Below are 15,032 nucleotides of genomic sequence, written 5' to 3' on the forward strand. Positions count from 1 at the left end.
CAGGGCAGAAATTTGAACTGACTTGTTTGAAAGGTGGCATCCTATGAATCATCCGTGCACCCGTGCTTTATTGTCTGTCCCCCCAGAATCACCCGTGGTTTATTGTCTGTCCCCCCAGAATCACCCATGGTTTATTGTCTGTCCCCTCAGAATCACCCACGGTTTATTGTCTGCCTCCCAGAATCACCCATGGTTTATTGTCTGTCCCCCCCAGAATCACCCGTGGTTTGTCTGTCCCCACATAATCACCTGTGGTTTATTGTCTGTCCCCCAGAATCACCCGTGCTTTATTGTCTGTCCCCCCAGAATCACCCGTACTTTATTGTCTGTTCCCCCAGAATCACCTGTGGTTTATTGTCTGTCCCCCCAGAATCACCCGTGGTTTATTGTCTGTCCCCTCAGAATCACCCACAGTGTATTGTCTGCCTCCCAGAATCACCCATGGTTTATTGTCTGTCCCCCCCAGAATCACCCGTGGTTTGTCTGTCCCCACATAATCACCCGTGGTTTATTGTCTGTCCCCACATAATCACCCGTGGTTTGTCTGTCCCCACATAATCACCCATGGTTTATTGTCTGTCCCCCCCAGAATCACCCGTGGTTTATTGTCTGTCCCCCAGAATCACCCGTGCCTACCGGGTCCCCGGTGGGTTCCATGCCCGTTTCCGCGCTGTGTCTCGGACGTATGTCTACCGGCTAGCCACGGGCGTCACTCATCACTCCTGCATGCCACTGACCGATGCTAACCTCTGCTGGGGGTTACGCCACATGTGAGTTACCCTAGCAATCGTGTGTGTGTGTGTGTGTGTGTGTGTGTGTGTGCATGCGCGCACTGCATGTCTCAGTATGTAAACCACATGTAGGGGGGAGACCGCAAAGCAATTCCTTACAGAGCAGCTCAGGAATCACACTCACTCACACTAAGACAATAGAGTTTGCAATACGTGAATAATGAAGGCAAATAACACACGAAGTGTAGAGAATCAGCAAATTAAGGCGTGGAGATATCTGACCCAGTCAGACACATGAAGTGGAGATATCTGACCCAGTCAGACACATGAAGTGGAGATATCTGACCCAGACAGACACATGAAGTGGAGATATCTGACCCAGTCAGACACATGAAGTGGAGATATCTGACCCAGACAGACACATGAAGTGGAGATATCTGACCCAGACAGAGACATGAAGTGGAGATATCTGACCCAGTCAGACACATGAAGTGGAGATATCTGACCCAGTCAGACACATGAAGTGGAGATATCTGACCCAGACAGAGATATGAAGTGGAGCTATCTGACCCAGTCAGACACATGAAGTGGATATATCTGACCCAGACAGATATATGAAGTGGAGATATCTGACCCAGACAGAGATATGAAGTGGAGATATCTGACCCAGTCAGACACATGAAGTGGAGATATCTGACCCAGTCAGACACATGAAGTGGAGATATCTGACCCAGACAGAGACATGAAGTGGATATATCTGACCCAGACAGACACATGAAGTGGAGATATCTGACCCAGACAGACACATGAAGTGGAGATATCTGACCCAGACAGACACATGAAGTGGAGATATCTGAACTGACGCAGACAGACAGACAAAAGTCAGGATCAGAGAGAGGGCGAGCAAGAGAAAGAGGGAGGCGACAGAGAGGTGCAAGACAGAGAGAGATAGAGAGAAGGTGAGATGGGAGGGAGGGGGGAAGGGAGAGAGAGAGAGAGAGAGAGAGAGAGAAGGGGAAAGAGAGAGACCTAGAAAGGGAGAGATAGTGAGATAGAAAGGGAGAGAGGGAGAGAGAGAGGGGGAGAGAGAGAGGGAGGGAGAGGGAGGGAGAGAGCAATAAGGGGAGAGAGAGAGCAATAAGGGGATAGAGAGAGGGGGAGAGGGAGAGAGAGGATAACAAAAGAGATGTTAGAGAATGGAGTGGTTTATGTAACAGGGAATGAGGAAAGTTGTAGCGTGAAATGTTTCATCTCAAGAGTGTTTTTTTTCGCTCCTCGCCTACCACTACTCCCCTCGTCCTCCTCCCCTCCTCGTCCTCTGCTCTTCCTCCCCCTTCGTTTCCTCCTCCCCCCCTCCTCTCCTCCACCCTCCCCTCTTCTTCTCCTCTCCTCCCCTTTTCCTCTCTTCACTTTTTTGGGAAAGTAGGCCAAAATAAGCTGCAGGCTTATACAGATGCAGAACAACACCCACGCATGTATGCTTCTCTCTCCCTCTGTCTCTCTCTCTCTCCCTCTTTCTCTCTCTCCCTCTCTCTCCCTCTCTCCCTCTCTCCCTCTCTCCCTCTCGCTCTCTCTCTCTCTCTCTGTCTTTCTCTCCCTCTCGCTCTCGCTCTCTCTCTCTATCTGTCTCTCCCTCTGTTGCTCTCCCTCCCGCTATTCCCCCGTCCCTGTCTCTTACATTTTCACTCTCCAATTCTCTCTTGTTTTCTTTCCCTCAGCCTCTATCCATCCCTCCTTTCATCTCTCTCTCTTATTCACTCCCTCCTCCTCTCTCCCTCTCTCCCTCCCTCCCATCCATAAGGATCCCTGGTATTCAGCAGAACAGTGAGGGAACACTACAGGGCTGCGCCTGAAAATAAACACACAAAAAAAACATCTTAGTTGACCACGAGGCCTCTGTTCTTTTGACCAATTTATTGTGTTATTATTGTGTTATTGTGTATATGTGTTTTAATCAAATCAACTATATGCACTGAGCTTGTCTGATGCTTTAAGCGAACTGTTTGATGAAATAATTAAGACTCACAAATGACTAGAGGGAGACCAACCAGCAATTTATTATATAGTTCGGGCCTGGTGACTGTGACTAGCAGCCGTCGTCGCTCTCTCCTCCCGGCCGCAGCGACCACCACAGAACATCAACAGTGTGTTGCTGAAGCTGCAACATTAATTACAGCCATTTCTGACTGAAAAGTTCTGTTACCCGAAATCCCTAATTTGTCTAGGAAAAACATTCCCTTAACCCTGGCTCTCTTTACGTGACACGTGTATGCAGCGTATGCACATCTTGGTAAGAATAGGTCTTTGATTATTACTAGAGGTACGTTGGTTATGTAATTATTTCTCCAGAATGCCCTGTTATTCCAGAGAACGATTAGTTTTTTTTCTCCCAAATTGCCCCCCTGTAATTATTATTGTAATATTATTTAAATAAATGGACAGTTGTTTATTCTAGGCGTGAAGACATGTCCAGGTGACAGGGACACGCTGATAACTTGATTCCCGTGTTTCTAAACCATTCCCGAACCATATTCCCTATAGTGTCAGCATAATATTTGAATTGAGGAAGTGTGATCCTAATCATTAGGGTATTTCAGTGATCGGTAGTACGCCCTAAATGCAGCGCCGGCTTTCAGATGGGAGCTAAACAGTGCGAGTGCACTTGACATGCATTTTTAAAGGGCTACGGATGAGAAAGTGAACTTATCATTTCCAAACCTTTAGGTTAGTTGTATGCTGCTGCGTTGCCATCTATTAACACCAAGGGTTGCATTAAAGAGGCTCAATATTTTTGTACTGATGCATTTGCCAATATTCAGTTCATATATATATATATATATATATATATATATATGCACAAAACATATAAACGAAAGCCTTCACTGGGAAAGTTGATGAGCTACATGTAGGTATTTCGTATATAGTTTATACACAGCGCTTTGTTTCGGTTTCTCCGATCCGTTGTTGTGTTTTCTTGCTCAAACCGCGAGCAACACCTGTCAAACTGTCAGACACTTCTCTCAAAACACAGGGATGTCGATTCGCACGGAACTAGTATTATCAGAGGATCTTGGGAGTTTGCCAACAAAACCAAAAAAAAACAGTAGGTTATTCTGTCTGGAATATTCTCCTGCCATGTAAAAATGATTGACATAGCAGATTCGGACGGGACTAAAACTTGTTTTGTGTATATAATTACATTACCAGACCTCCCCCAGTAAAACTAATCCTGTCCGTAGTGGGCACAATAGGGCCCATAGCATAATCATAATCACATCAATAAATTGGTTCCAGCAAACTCTGAACACTGTAACACATGGGACAGCTAAATGGGATGCTGAGGACTTGACAAATAACTCGAAACAGGGGAATGTTTACTGAGGTAGTCAGATGTGTGGAATAAATGTGACTAGTTGTGGAAAATACTGGAGATCAAGAGAAGATAAGATAAGGAACAAACACAATACCCCATAATGACATCACAATACCCCATAATGACATCACAATACCCCATAATGACATCACAATACCCAGGTGCTGTATAGATTACAAAATCATTTTTTCTGACTGTTTGGAACAATGTTAACAACACAAAATAAATTATAAGCGTACCAGAGAGTCTGTTGTAACAATTGTAGTTTTTATATTTGCTAAGCTTTTATTACAGCAAAGACTAAAAACAGTCGCATTCATTCGCAATTTCCCGAAATGGAACCGTTTATTTCATGTTTATGCTAATTATTCAAGTTTTTATTTGATTTTTAAAGGAAAATGCTTGATTGTATTTCAAATCATAAATGATCATAAATGCTGTGTGAAGACTTGACCAACTAAATAATTGATTGGAAACACTGTCACCACTGATAAATCCACCATAATTGAACATTTCAATAAGCATTTTTCTACTGCTGGCCATGCTTTCCACCTGGCTACTCCTACCCCTGTCAACAGCACTGCACCCCCAACAGCAACTCGCCCAAGCCTTCCCCATTTCTCCTTCTCCCAAATCCATTCAGCTGATGTTCTGAAAGAGCTGCAAAATCTGGACCCCTACAAATCAGCCGGGCTAGACAATCTGGACCCTTTCTTTCTAAAATTATCTGCCGAAATTGTTGCCACCCCTATTACTAGCCTGTTCAACCTCTCTTTTGTGTCGTCTGAGATTCCCAAAGATTGGAAAGCAGCTGCGGTCATCCCCCTCTTCAAAGGGGGGGACACTCTTGACCCATACTGCTACAGACCTATATCTATCCTACCATGCCTTTCTAAGGTCTTCGAAAGCCAAGTCAACAAACAGATTACCGACCATTTCGAATCTCACCATACCTTCTCTGCTATGCAATCTGGTTTCAGAGCTGGTCATGGGTGCACCTCAGCCACGCTCAAGGTCCTAAATGATATCTTAACCGCCATCGATAAGAAACATTACTGTGCAGCCGTATTCATTGATCTGGCCAAGGCTTTCGACTCTGTCAATCACCACATCCTCATCGGCAGACTCAACAGCCTTGATTTCTCAAATGATTGCCTCGCCTGGTTCACCAACTACTTATCTGATAGAGTTCAGTGTGTCAAATCGGAGGGTCTGTTGTCCGGACCTCTGGCAGTCTCTATGGGGGTGCCATAGGGTTCAATTCTTGGACCGACTCTCTTCTCTGTATACATCAATGAGGTCGCTCTTGCTGCTGGTGAGTCTCTGATCCACCTCTACGCAGACGACACCATTCTGTATACTTCCGGCCCTTCTTTGGACACTGTGTTAACAACCCTCCAGGCAAGCTTCAATGCCATACAACTCTCCTTCCGTGGCCTCCAATTGCTCTTAAATACAAGTAAAACTAAATGCATGCTCTTCAACCGATCGCTACCTGCACCTACCCGCCTGTCCAACATCACTACTCTGGACGGCTCTGACTTAGAATACGTGGACAACTACAAATACTTAGGTGTCTGGCTAGACTGTAAACTCTCCTTCCAGACCCATATCAAACATCTCCAATCCAAAGTTAAATCTAGAATTGGCTTCCTATTTCGCAACAAAGCATCCTTCACTCATGCTGCCAAACATACCCTTGTAAAACTGACCATCCTACCAATCCTCGACTTTGGCGATGTCATTTACAAAATAGCCTCCAATACCCTACTCAACAAATTGGATGCAGTCTATCACAGTGCAATCCGTTTTGTCACCAAAGCCCCATCTACTACCCACCATTGCGACCTGTACGCTCTCGTTGGCTGGCCCTCGCTTCATACTCGTCGCCAAACCCACTGGCTCCATGTCATCTACAAGACCCTGCTAGGTAAAGTCCCCCCTTATCTCAGCTCGCTGGTCACCATTGCATATCCCACCTGTAGCACACGCTCCAGCAGGTATATCTCTCTAGTCACCCCTTAAACCAATTCTTTCTTTGGCCGCCTCTCCTTCCAGTTCTCTGCTGCCAATGACTGGAACGAACTACAAAAATCTCTGAAACTGGAAACACTTATCTCCCTCACTAGCTTTAAGCACCAACTGTCAGAGCAGCTCACAGATTACTGCACCTGTACATAGCCCACCTATAATTTAGCCCTAACAACTACCTCTTTCCCAACTGTATTTAATTTATTTATTTATTTTGCTCCTTTGCACCCCATTATTTTTATTTCTACTTTGCACATTCTTCCATTGCAAAACTACCATTCCAGTGTTTTACTTGCTATATTGTATTTACCTTGCCACCATGGCCTTTTTTTGCCTTTACCTCCCTTCTCACCTCATTTGCTCACATCGTATATAGACTTGTTTATACTGTATTATTGACTGTATGTTTGTTTTACTCCATGTGTAACTCTGTGTCGTTGTATCTGTCGAACTGCTTTGCTTTATCTTGGCCAGGTCGCAATTGTAAATGAGAACTTGTTCTCAACTTGCCTACCTGGTTAAATAAAGGTAAAATAAAATAAATAAATAAAAAATTGATTGATACAGTAGCCTACATAAGTATTGAAATACATTGCATTTGTAAGTATTCAGACCCTTTGACTTTTTCCATATTTTGTACCAGTGTGCCTTATTCTAAAATGGATTAGATTTTTAGTTTTTTTTATCTTATCAATGTACACACAATACCCCATAATGACATCACAATACCCCATAATGACATCACAATACCCCATAATGACATCACAATACCCCATAATGACAAAGTGAAACAGATTTATAAAGAAATAAAAAACTGAAATACCTTATTTACATAAGTATTCAGACCTTTGCTATGAGACTTTAAATTGAGCTCAGGTGCGTCCTGTTTCCATTGATCATCCTTGAGATGTTTCTACAACTTGATTGGAGTCCACCTTTGGTAAATTCAAATGATTGGACATGATTTGGAAAGTCACACACCTGTCTATATAAAGGTCCCACAGTTGACAGTGCATGTCAGAGCAAAACCCAAGCCATGAGGTCAAAGGAATTGTCCGTAGAGCTCCGAGACAGAATTGTGTCGAGGCACCGATCTGGGGAAGGGTACCAAAACATTTCTGCTGCATTGAAGGCTCCCAAGAACACAGTGGCCTCCATCATTCTTAAATGTAAGAAGACTCTTCCTAGAGGTGGCAGCCACCTGGCCAAACTGATTAATCTGGGGAGAAAGGCCTTGGTCCGGGAGGTGACCAAGAACCCGATGGTCATTCTGACAAAGCTCCAGAGTTCCTCTGTGGAGATGGGAAAACTTTCCAGATGGACAACCATCTCTGCAGCACTGGGAGACTAGTCAGGATCGAGGCAAAGATGAACGGAGAAAAGTACAGAGAGATCCTTAATGAAAACCTGCTCCAGAGCGCTCAGGACCTCAGACGGGGGCGAAGGTTCACCTTCCAACTGGACAACAACCCTAAGTACACAGCTTCTGGACAAGTCTCTGAATTTCCTTGAGTGGCCCAACCATCTAATTTCTCTGGAGAGACCTGAAAATAGCTGTGCAGTGATGCTCCCCATCCAACCTGACAGAGCTTGAGAGGATCTGCAGAAAAGATTGGGAGAAACTCCGCAAATACAGGTGTGCCAAGCTTGTAGCATCATACTGATGAAGACTCAAGGCTGTAATTGCTGCCAAAGGTGCTTCAACAAAGTACTGAGTAAAGGGTCTGAATACTTTTTAAAAATTTGTATTAATTAGCAAAACATTTTACTTTGTCATTATGGGTAAAAACAACAATTGAATACATTTTAGAATAAGGCTGTAACCTAACAAAATGTGGACAAAGTCAAGGGGTCTGAATACTTTCCGAAGGCACTGTGCCTAAGTAAGTTACGGTATTAAGACTGAACAGGATGCGCTCTTAGACCTACAGCTCCATGGTGGTTATACTTCAGATGGCATTGAGGAGTACACCACATCAGTCACTGGCTTTATCAATAAGTGCATTGAGGACCTTTGTCCCCACAGTGACTATACGTACATACCCCAACCAGAAGCCATGGATTACAGGCAACATTCGCACTGAGCTAAAGGGTAGAGCTGCCTCTTTCAAGGAGCGGGACTCTAACACGGAAGCTTATAAGAAATCCCGCTATGCCCCCTGACGAACCATCAAACAGGCAAAGCAGGACTAAGATCGAATTGTACTACACTGGCTCTGATGCTCGTCGGATGTGGCAGGGCTTGCAAAACTATTACAGACTACAAAGGGAAGCAAAGCCACGAGATGCCCAGTGACACGAGCCTACCAGACGAGCAAAATAGCTTCTATGCTCGCTTCGAGGCAAGCAACACTGAGACATGCATGAGAGCATCAGCTGTTCGGGATGACTCTGGGATCACGCTCTTCGCAGCCGATGTGAATAAGTCCTTTAAACAGGTCAACATTCAAGGCCGCTGGGCCAGACGGATTACCAGGACGTGTACTCCGAGCATGCGCTGACCAATGGGCAAGTGTCTTCACTGACATTTTCAGCTTTTCCCTGTCCGAGTCTGTAATACCAACATGTTTCAAGCAGACCATCATAGTGCCTGTGCCCAAGAACACTAAGGTAACCTGCCTAAATGACTACCGACCCGTAGCACTCACGTCTGTAGCCATGAAGTGCTTTGAAAGGCTGGTCATGGCTCACATCAACACCATAATCCCAGAAATCCTAGACCCACTTCAATTTGCAAACTGCACCAACAGATCCACAGATGATGCAATCTCTATTGCACTCCACACTGCCCTTTCACACCTAGACAAAAGGAACACCTATGTGAGAATGCTATTCATTGACTACAGCTCAGCGTTCAACACCATAGTGCCCTCAAAGCTCATCACTACGCTGGGACTAAACACCTTCCTCTGCAATTGGATCCTGGACTTCCTGACGTGCCGCACCCAGGTGGTAAGGGTAGGTAACAACACATCCGCCACGCTGATCCTCAACACTGGGGCCCCTCAGGGGTGCGTGCTCAGTCCCCTCCTGTACACCCTGTTCACTCATGACTGTGCGGCCAGGCACGACTCCAACACCATCATTATCATTAAGTTTGCCGATGACACAACAGTGATAGGCCTGATCACCGACAATGATGAGACAGCCTATAAGGAGGAGGTCAGAGACCTGACCGTGTGGTGCTAGGACAACAACCTCTCCCTCAACGTGATCAAGACAAAGGAGATGATTGTGGACTACAGGAAAAGGAGGACCGAGCACGCCCCAATTCTCATCGACGGGGCTGTAGTGGAGCAGGTTGAGAGCTTCAAGTTCCTTGGCGTCCACATCACCAACAAACTATCATGGTCCAAACACACCAAGACAGTCGTGAAGAGGACACGACAAAACCTATTAGTATTATTTCATATTGTTTTGTTTTTTTGCTATTTGCTTCGACTAAAGACATCTCAGTCGACCAACAGCCTATCGACCAAATAATTGACCAGTGGACTAAACGAGGTCAGCCCCTAGTACAATACCAGTTCCTATGTCAAATCAAAATCAAATCAAATGTATTTATATAGCCCTTCGTACATCAGCTGATGTCTCAAAGTGCTGTACAGAAACCCAGCCTAAAACCCCCAAACAGCAAGCAATGCAGGTGTAGAAGCACGGTGGCTAGGAAAAACTCCCTAGAAAGGCCAAAACCTAGGAAGAAACCTAGAGAGGAACCAGGCTATGTGGGGTGGCCAGTCCTCTTCTGGCTGTGCCGGGTGGAGATTATAACAGAACATGGCCAAGATGTTCAAATGTTCATAAATGACCAGCATGGTCCAATAATAATAAGGCAGAACAGTTGAAACTGGAACAGCAGCACGGCCAGGTGGACTGGGGACAGCAAGGAGTCATCATGTCAGGTAGTCCTGAGGCATGGTCCTAGGGCTCAGGTCCTCCGAGAGAGAGAAAGAAAGAGAGAATTAGAGCGAGCACACTTAAATTCACACAGGACACCGAATAGGACAGGAGAAGTACTCCAGATATAACAAACTGACCCTAGCCCCCCGACACATAAACTACTTGCAGCATAAATACTGGAGGCTGAGACATGTGACCTGTTACCTTTTGCACCCCTTACAGTTGATTTGATTTGATTGAAAGTCATATCACTCTTTTGGGAGCAGCTTACCTGTCTCCCAGGTGTTTAGAACAGTCCACACATTTTACAGGAATTAACATACATATAACCCTTAACCTTTACCCTTTAACCTTTGCCTTCTCTTCCTCCTGACAGTGACCTGGATGTTGGTGCGATGCGCGACGCTGCCTCCCTGCTGGTGGGGACCCATAACTTCAGCTCCTTCAGAGCCCTGAACTCTGAGACACCGTTTAAAGACCCGGTAAAGACCCTGGAGAAGGTCGGTCTGGAACTCGGAGACGCCTTTGTACACAAACACTTCCACAGGTAACCTCTGACCTCTAACCCTAACTGTGCAGTAGCCACAGTGTGTCAGAAAGCCCTTAGTACCCAACTCCATGTTTACATTGGTGGGGATTTGGATTAGTTAAAAAACCCTCTGAATATTATTAGAATCAATCATTATTTTTTCAGATCTGATCGTTGTAGTGGCCTCTACCTAGAAGGGGAATAATCCATAGTGGAGGTTAGTGGGGAGTGTTGGAGAGAGCTTTGGGGAACTAAAATGGCTGTGGGGTTTATTCCTCTGGATGGGTTGTTCCTGTATCAAATACCGTTTTCATGGCTTAATTATTAACCCCTGGAATATGGGTTGAGAGACAGATGGTGTGTAAGAGTTTTCCTCTCTGTGAGTTAAATCCAGTCATATTTATATGTATGTGTTCATTTGTCAGGGACCATGGACAACATATCATTGCACCAGATTTCGCTAGATAGCAAATTTTCTCTCGACCCGAGCTCTGTGTACATACACTAGATGACCAAAAGTATGTGGACACCTGCTCATCGAACATCTCATTCCAAAATCGTGGACATTAATATGGAGTTGTTCCCCCCTTTGCTGCTATAACAGCCTCCACTCTTCTGGGAAGGGTTTCCACTAGATGTTGGAACATTGATGAGGGGGACTTGCTTCCATTCAGCCACAAGAGCGTTAGTGAGGTCGGGCACTGATGTTGGGGGATTAGGCCTGGCTCACAATCGGTGTTCCAATTAATTCCAAAGGTGTTCGATGGGGTTGAGGTCAGGGCTCTGATGCAGGCCAGCAATGTTCTTCCACACTGATTTCAACAAACTATTTCTGTATGTACCTCGCTTTTAACGCGGGGGAATTGTCATGCTGAAACAGGAAAGGGCCTTCTCCAAACCATTGCCACCAAGTTATAAGCACAGAATCATCTAGAATGTCATTCATTGTATGCTGTAGCGTTAAGATTTCCCTTCACTGGAACTAAGGGGCCCGAACCAGGAAAAATAGCCCCAGACCATTATTCCTCCTCCACCAAACTTTACAGTTGGCACTATGCATTCATTCGGGCAGGTAGATTCGTAGCGTTGGACTGCCAGATGGTGAAGCGTGATTCATCACCCCACAGAACGCGTTTCCACTGCTCCAGAGACCAATGGCGGCGAGCTTTACACCACTCCAGCTGACGCTTGGCATTGAGCATGGTGATCTTAGGCTTGTGTGCGACTGATCGGCCATGAAGCTCCCTGACGAACAGTTATTGTGCTGACGTTGCTTCCAGAGGCAGTTTGGAACTCGCTAGTGAGTGATGCGACAGTCGGCGGTCCTGTTCTGTAGTGAGTGATGCGACAGTCGGCGGTCCTGTTCTGTAGTGAGTGATGTAACAGTCGGCGGTCCTGTTCTGTAGTGAGTGATGCGACAGTCGGCGGCCCTGTTCTGTAGTGAGTGATGTAACAGTCGGCGGTCCTGTTCTGTAGTGAGTGATGTAACAGTCGGTGGTTCTGTAGTGAGTGATGTAACAGTCGGCGGTCCTGTTCTGTAGTGAGTGATGTGACAGTCGGCGGTCCTGTTCTGTAGTGAGTGATGCGACAGTCGGCGGTCCTGTTCTGTAGTGAGTGATGCAACAGTCGGTGGTCCTGTTCTGTAGTGAGTGATGTGACAGTCGGTGGTTCTGTAGTGAGTGATGCAACAGTCGGTGGTCCTGTTCTGTAGTGAGTGATGCAACAGTCGGTGGTCCTGTTCTGTAGTGAGTGATGTAACAGTCTGCGGTCCTGTTCTGTAGTGAGTGATGTAACAGCAGGCGGTCCTGTTCTGTAGTGAGTGATGCGACAGTCGGCGGTCCTGTTCTGTAGTGAGTGATGTAACAGTCGGCGGTCCTGTTCTGTAGTGAGTGATGTAACAGCAGGCGGTCCTGTTCTGTAGTGAGTGATGTAACAGTCGGCGGTCCTGTTCTGTAGTGAGTGATGCGACAGTCGGCGGTCCTGTTCTGTAGTGAGTGATGTGACAGTCGGCGGTCCTGTTCTGTAGTGAGTGATGTGACAGTCGGCGGTCCTGTTCTGTAGTGAGTGATGTGACAGTCGGCGGTCCTGTTCTGTAGTGAGTGATGTAACAGTCGGCGGTCCTGTTCTGTAGTGAGTGATGTAACAGTCGGCGGTCCTGTTCTGTAGTGAGTGATGTAACAGTCGGCGGTCCTGTTCTGTAGTGAGTGATGTAACAGTCGGCGGTCCTGTTCTGTAGTGAGTGATGTAACAGTCGGCGGTCCTGTTCTGTAGTGAGTGATGTGACAGTCGGCGGTCCTGTTCTGTAGTGAGTGATGTGACAGTCGGCGGTCCTATTCTGTAGTGAGTGATGTAACAGTCGGCGGTCCTGTTCTGTAGTGAGTGATGTAACAGTCGGCGGTCCTGTTCTGTAGTGAGTGATGCGACAGTCGGCGGCCCTGTTCTGTAGTGAGTGATGTAACAGTCGGCGGTCCTGTTCTGTAGTGAGTGATGTGACAGTCGGCGGTCCTGTTCTGTAGTGAGTGATGCGACAGTCGGCGGTCCTGTTCTGTAGTGAGTGATGTAACAGTCGGTGGTTCTGTAGTGAGTGATGTAACAGTCGGCGGTCCTGTTCTGTAGTGAGTGATGTGACAGTCGGCGGTCCTGTTCTGTAGTGAGTGATGCGACAGTCGGTGGTCCTGTTCTGTAGTGAGTGATGCAACAGTCGGTGGTCCTGTTCTGTAGTGAGTGATGTGACAGTCGGTGGTTCTGTAGTGAGTGATGCAACAGTCGGTGGTCCTGTTCTGTAGTGAGTGATGCAACAGTCGGTGGTCCTGTTCTGTAGTGAGTGATGTAACAGTCTACGGTCCTGTTCTGTAGTGAGTGATGTAACAGCAGGCGGTCCTGTTCTGTAGTGAGTGATGCGACAGTCGGCGGTCCTGTTCTGTAGTGAGTGATGTAACAGCAGGCGGTCCTGTTCTGTAGTGAGTGATGCGACAGTCGGCGGTCCTGTTCTGTAGTGAGTGATGCGACAGTCGGCGGTCCTGTTCTGTAGTGAGTGATGCGACAGTCGGCGGTCCTGTTCTGTAGTGAGTGATGCGACAGTCGACGGTCCTGTTCTGTAGTGAGTGATGCGACAGTCGACGGTCCTGTTCTGTAGTGAGTGATGCGACAGTCGGCGGTCCTGTTCTGTAGTGAGTGATGCGACAGTCGGCGGTCCTGTTCTGTAGTGAGTGATGTAACAGTCGGCGGTCCTGTTCTGTGAGCTGGTGTGAAATACATTAAAGTCTGGGACTTATTTCCATTGTGGTCCTCGTGAAACAAGATCCAACACGGTTGAACACAGTTTGACAGAGAGATAATAAAACATGTAAACAAAAGAAGAAGAACGTCTGTCTCACTGCAGTGACGTCGTAGGGTACATTCATATGGGAAAACCATTATTTTACTTTATTTTAAAGTATTGGCTGTGTGCTCGATTTTATACACCTATCAGCAACGGGTGTGGCTGAAATAGCAGAATCTACTCATTTAAAGGGGTGTTTATATCATTTTGGCCATGTAGTTTATTTCATAAAGATCCCTATAGTAAGAAACAGGAGAAGCTTGCTTGTGAATTATTGATAAGCCCAAAGCTTTCGCCGCACTTTTAGTATGGTGGTGTACAATGAAATAGAGTAGTGGTAGGAGAGTATGAAGAGCACTGGAGAGACAGGGCAGGACAGGACAGGACCGGACAGGAGGAGATTACACAAGGATCAGAGGAGTTCCAGAGGAGGAGAGCTTCTAGAATGTCGTTGCTGTTCTAGAATGTCGTTGCTGTTCTAGAATGTCGTTGCTGTTCTAGAATGTCATTGTTGTTCTAGAATGTTGTTGTGGTTCTAGAATGTCGTTGCTGTTCTAGAAGGTTGTTGCTGTTCTAGAATGTTCATTGCTGTTCTAGAATGTTGTTGCAGTTCTAGAATGTTGTTGCGGTTCTAGAATGTCGTGGCTGTTCTAGAATGTTGTTGCAGTTCTAGAATGTTGTTGCGGTTCTAGAATGTCGTTGCTGTTCTAGAATGTTGTTGCTGGTCTAGAATGTTGTTGCGATTCTAGAATGTTGTTGCTGTTCTAGAATGTTGTTGCTGGTCTAGAATGTTGTTGCGGTTCTAGAATGTTGTTGCTGTTCTATAATGTCGTTGGATGTTCTACAATTTTTTGTTTTATGTTCACTTTCCACAGTAACACAAAGTCCGATACAGACACAAGCACAGACACCAGTCTAATCCTGCATGTGAAACAAATGCTTTCTGTTCTTTATTCTGTTCTTGTAATATTGAGAAATAGTTTTGACATAAAACCTACTCTAAATGGTATTCCTGTTCCCATTCAATTTGTCAGTGTTCAGGTTGCCACGTCAACATGGTATAAAACACACACACATTATGTTCTTCTATCCTCTTGGGGACCCAAGAGAAAATCCTATTTTCCCTAACCCTAACATGAAACTTAA

General features: G+C 45.9%; 1 protein-coding gene across 2 annotated transcripts in view; it reads left to right on the top strand.

Moving 5' to 3' along the window:
- Window positions 1–11,061, top strand: part of pusl1 (pseudouridine synthase like 1) — a 37,006-nt gene extending 25,945 nt beyond the window's left edge. The window contains exons 5-6 of one of the 2 annotated variants that reach the window (XM_090242061.1): window positions 621–770; window positions 10,412–11,061. In XM_090242061.1, the coding sequence (XP_090098187.1) occupies window positions 621–770; window positions 10,412–10,586 (325 nt within the window). In that variant the 3' untranslated portion in view covers window positions 10,587–11,061. The remainder of the gene's footprint in view (window positions 1–620; window positions 771–10,411) is intronic. The other variant, XM_090242062.1, reaches the window with a different exon arrangement.
- Window positions 11,062–15,032: the final 3,971 nt, after the last annotated feature.

The sequence above is a fragment of the Oncorhynchus mykiss genome, chromosome 7 (assembly GCF_057628025.1).
Source record: "Oncorhynchus mykiss isolate SJ-2025 chromosome 7, ASM5762802v1, whole genome shotgun sequence".
Taxonomy (NCBI): domain Eukaryota; kingdom Metazoa; phylum Chordata; class Actinopteri; order Salmoniformes; family Salmonidae; genus Oncorhynchus; species Oncorhynchus mykiss.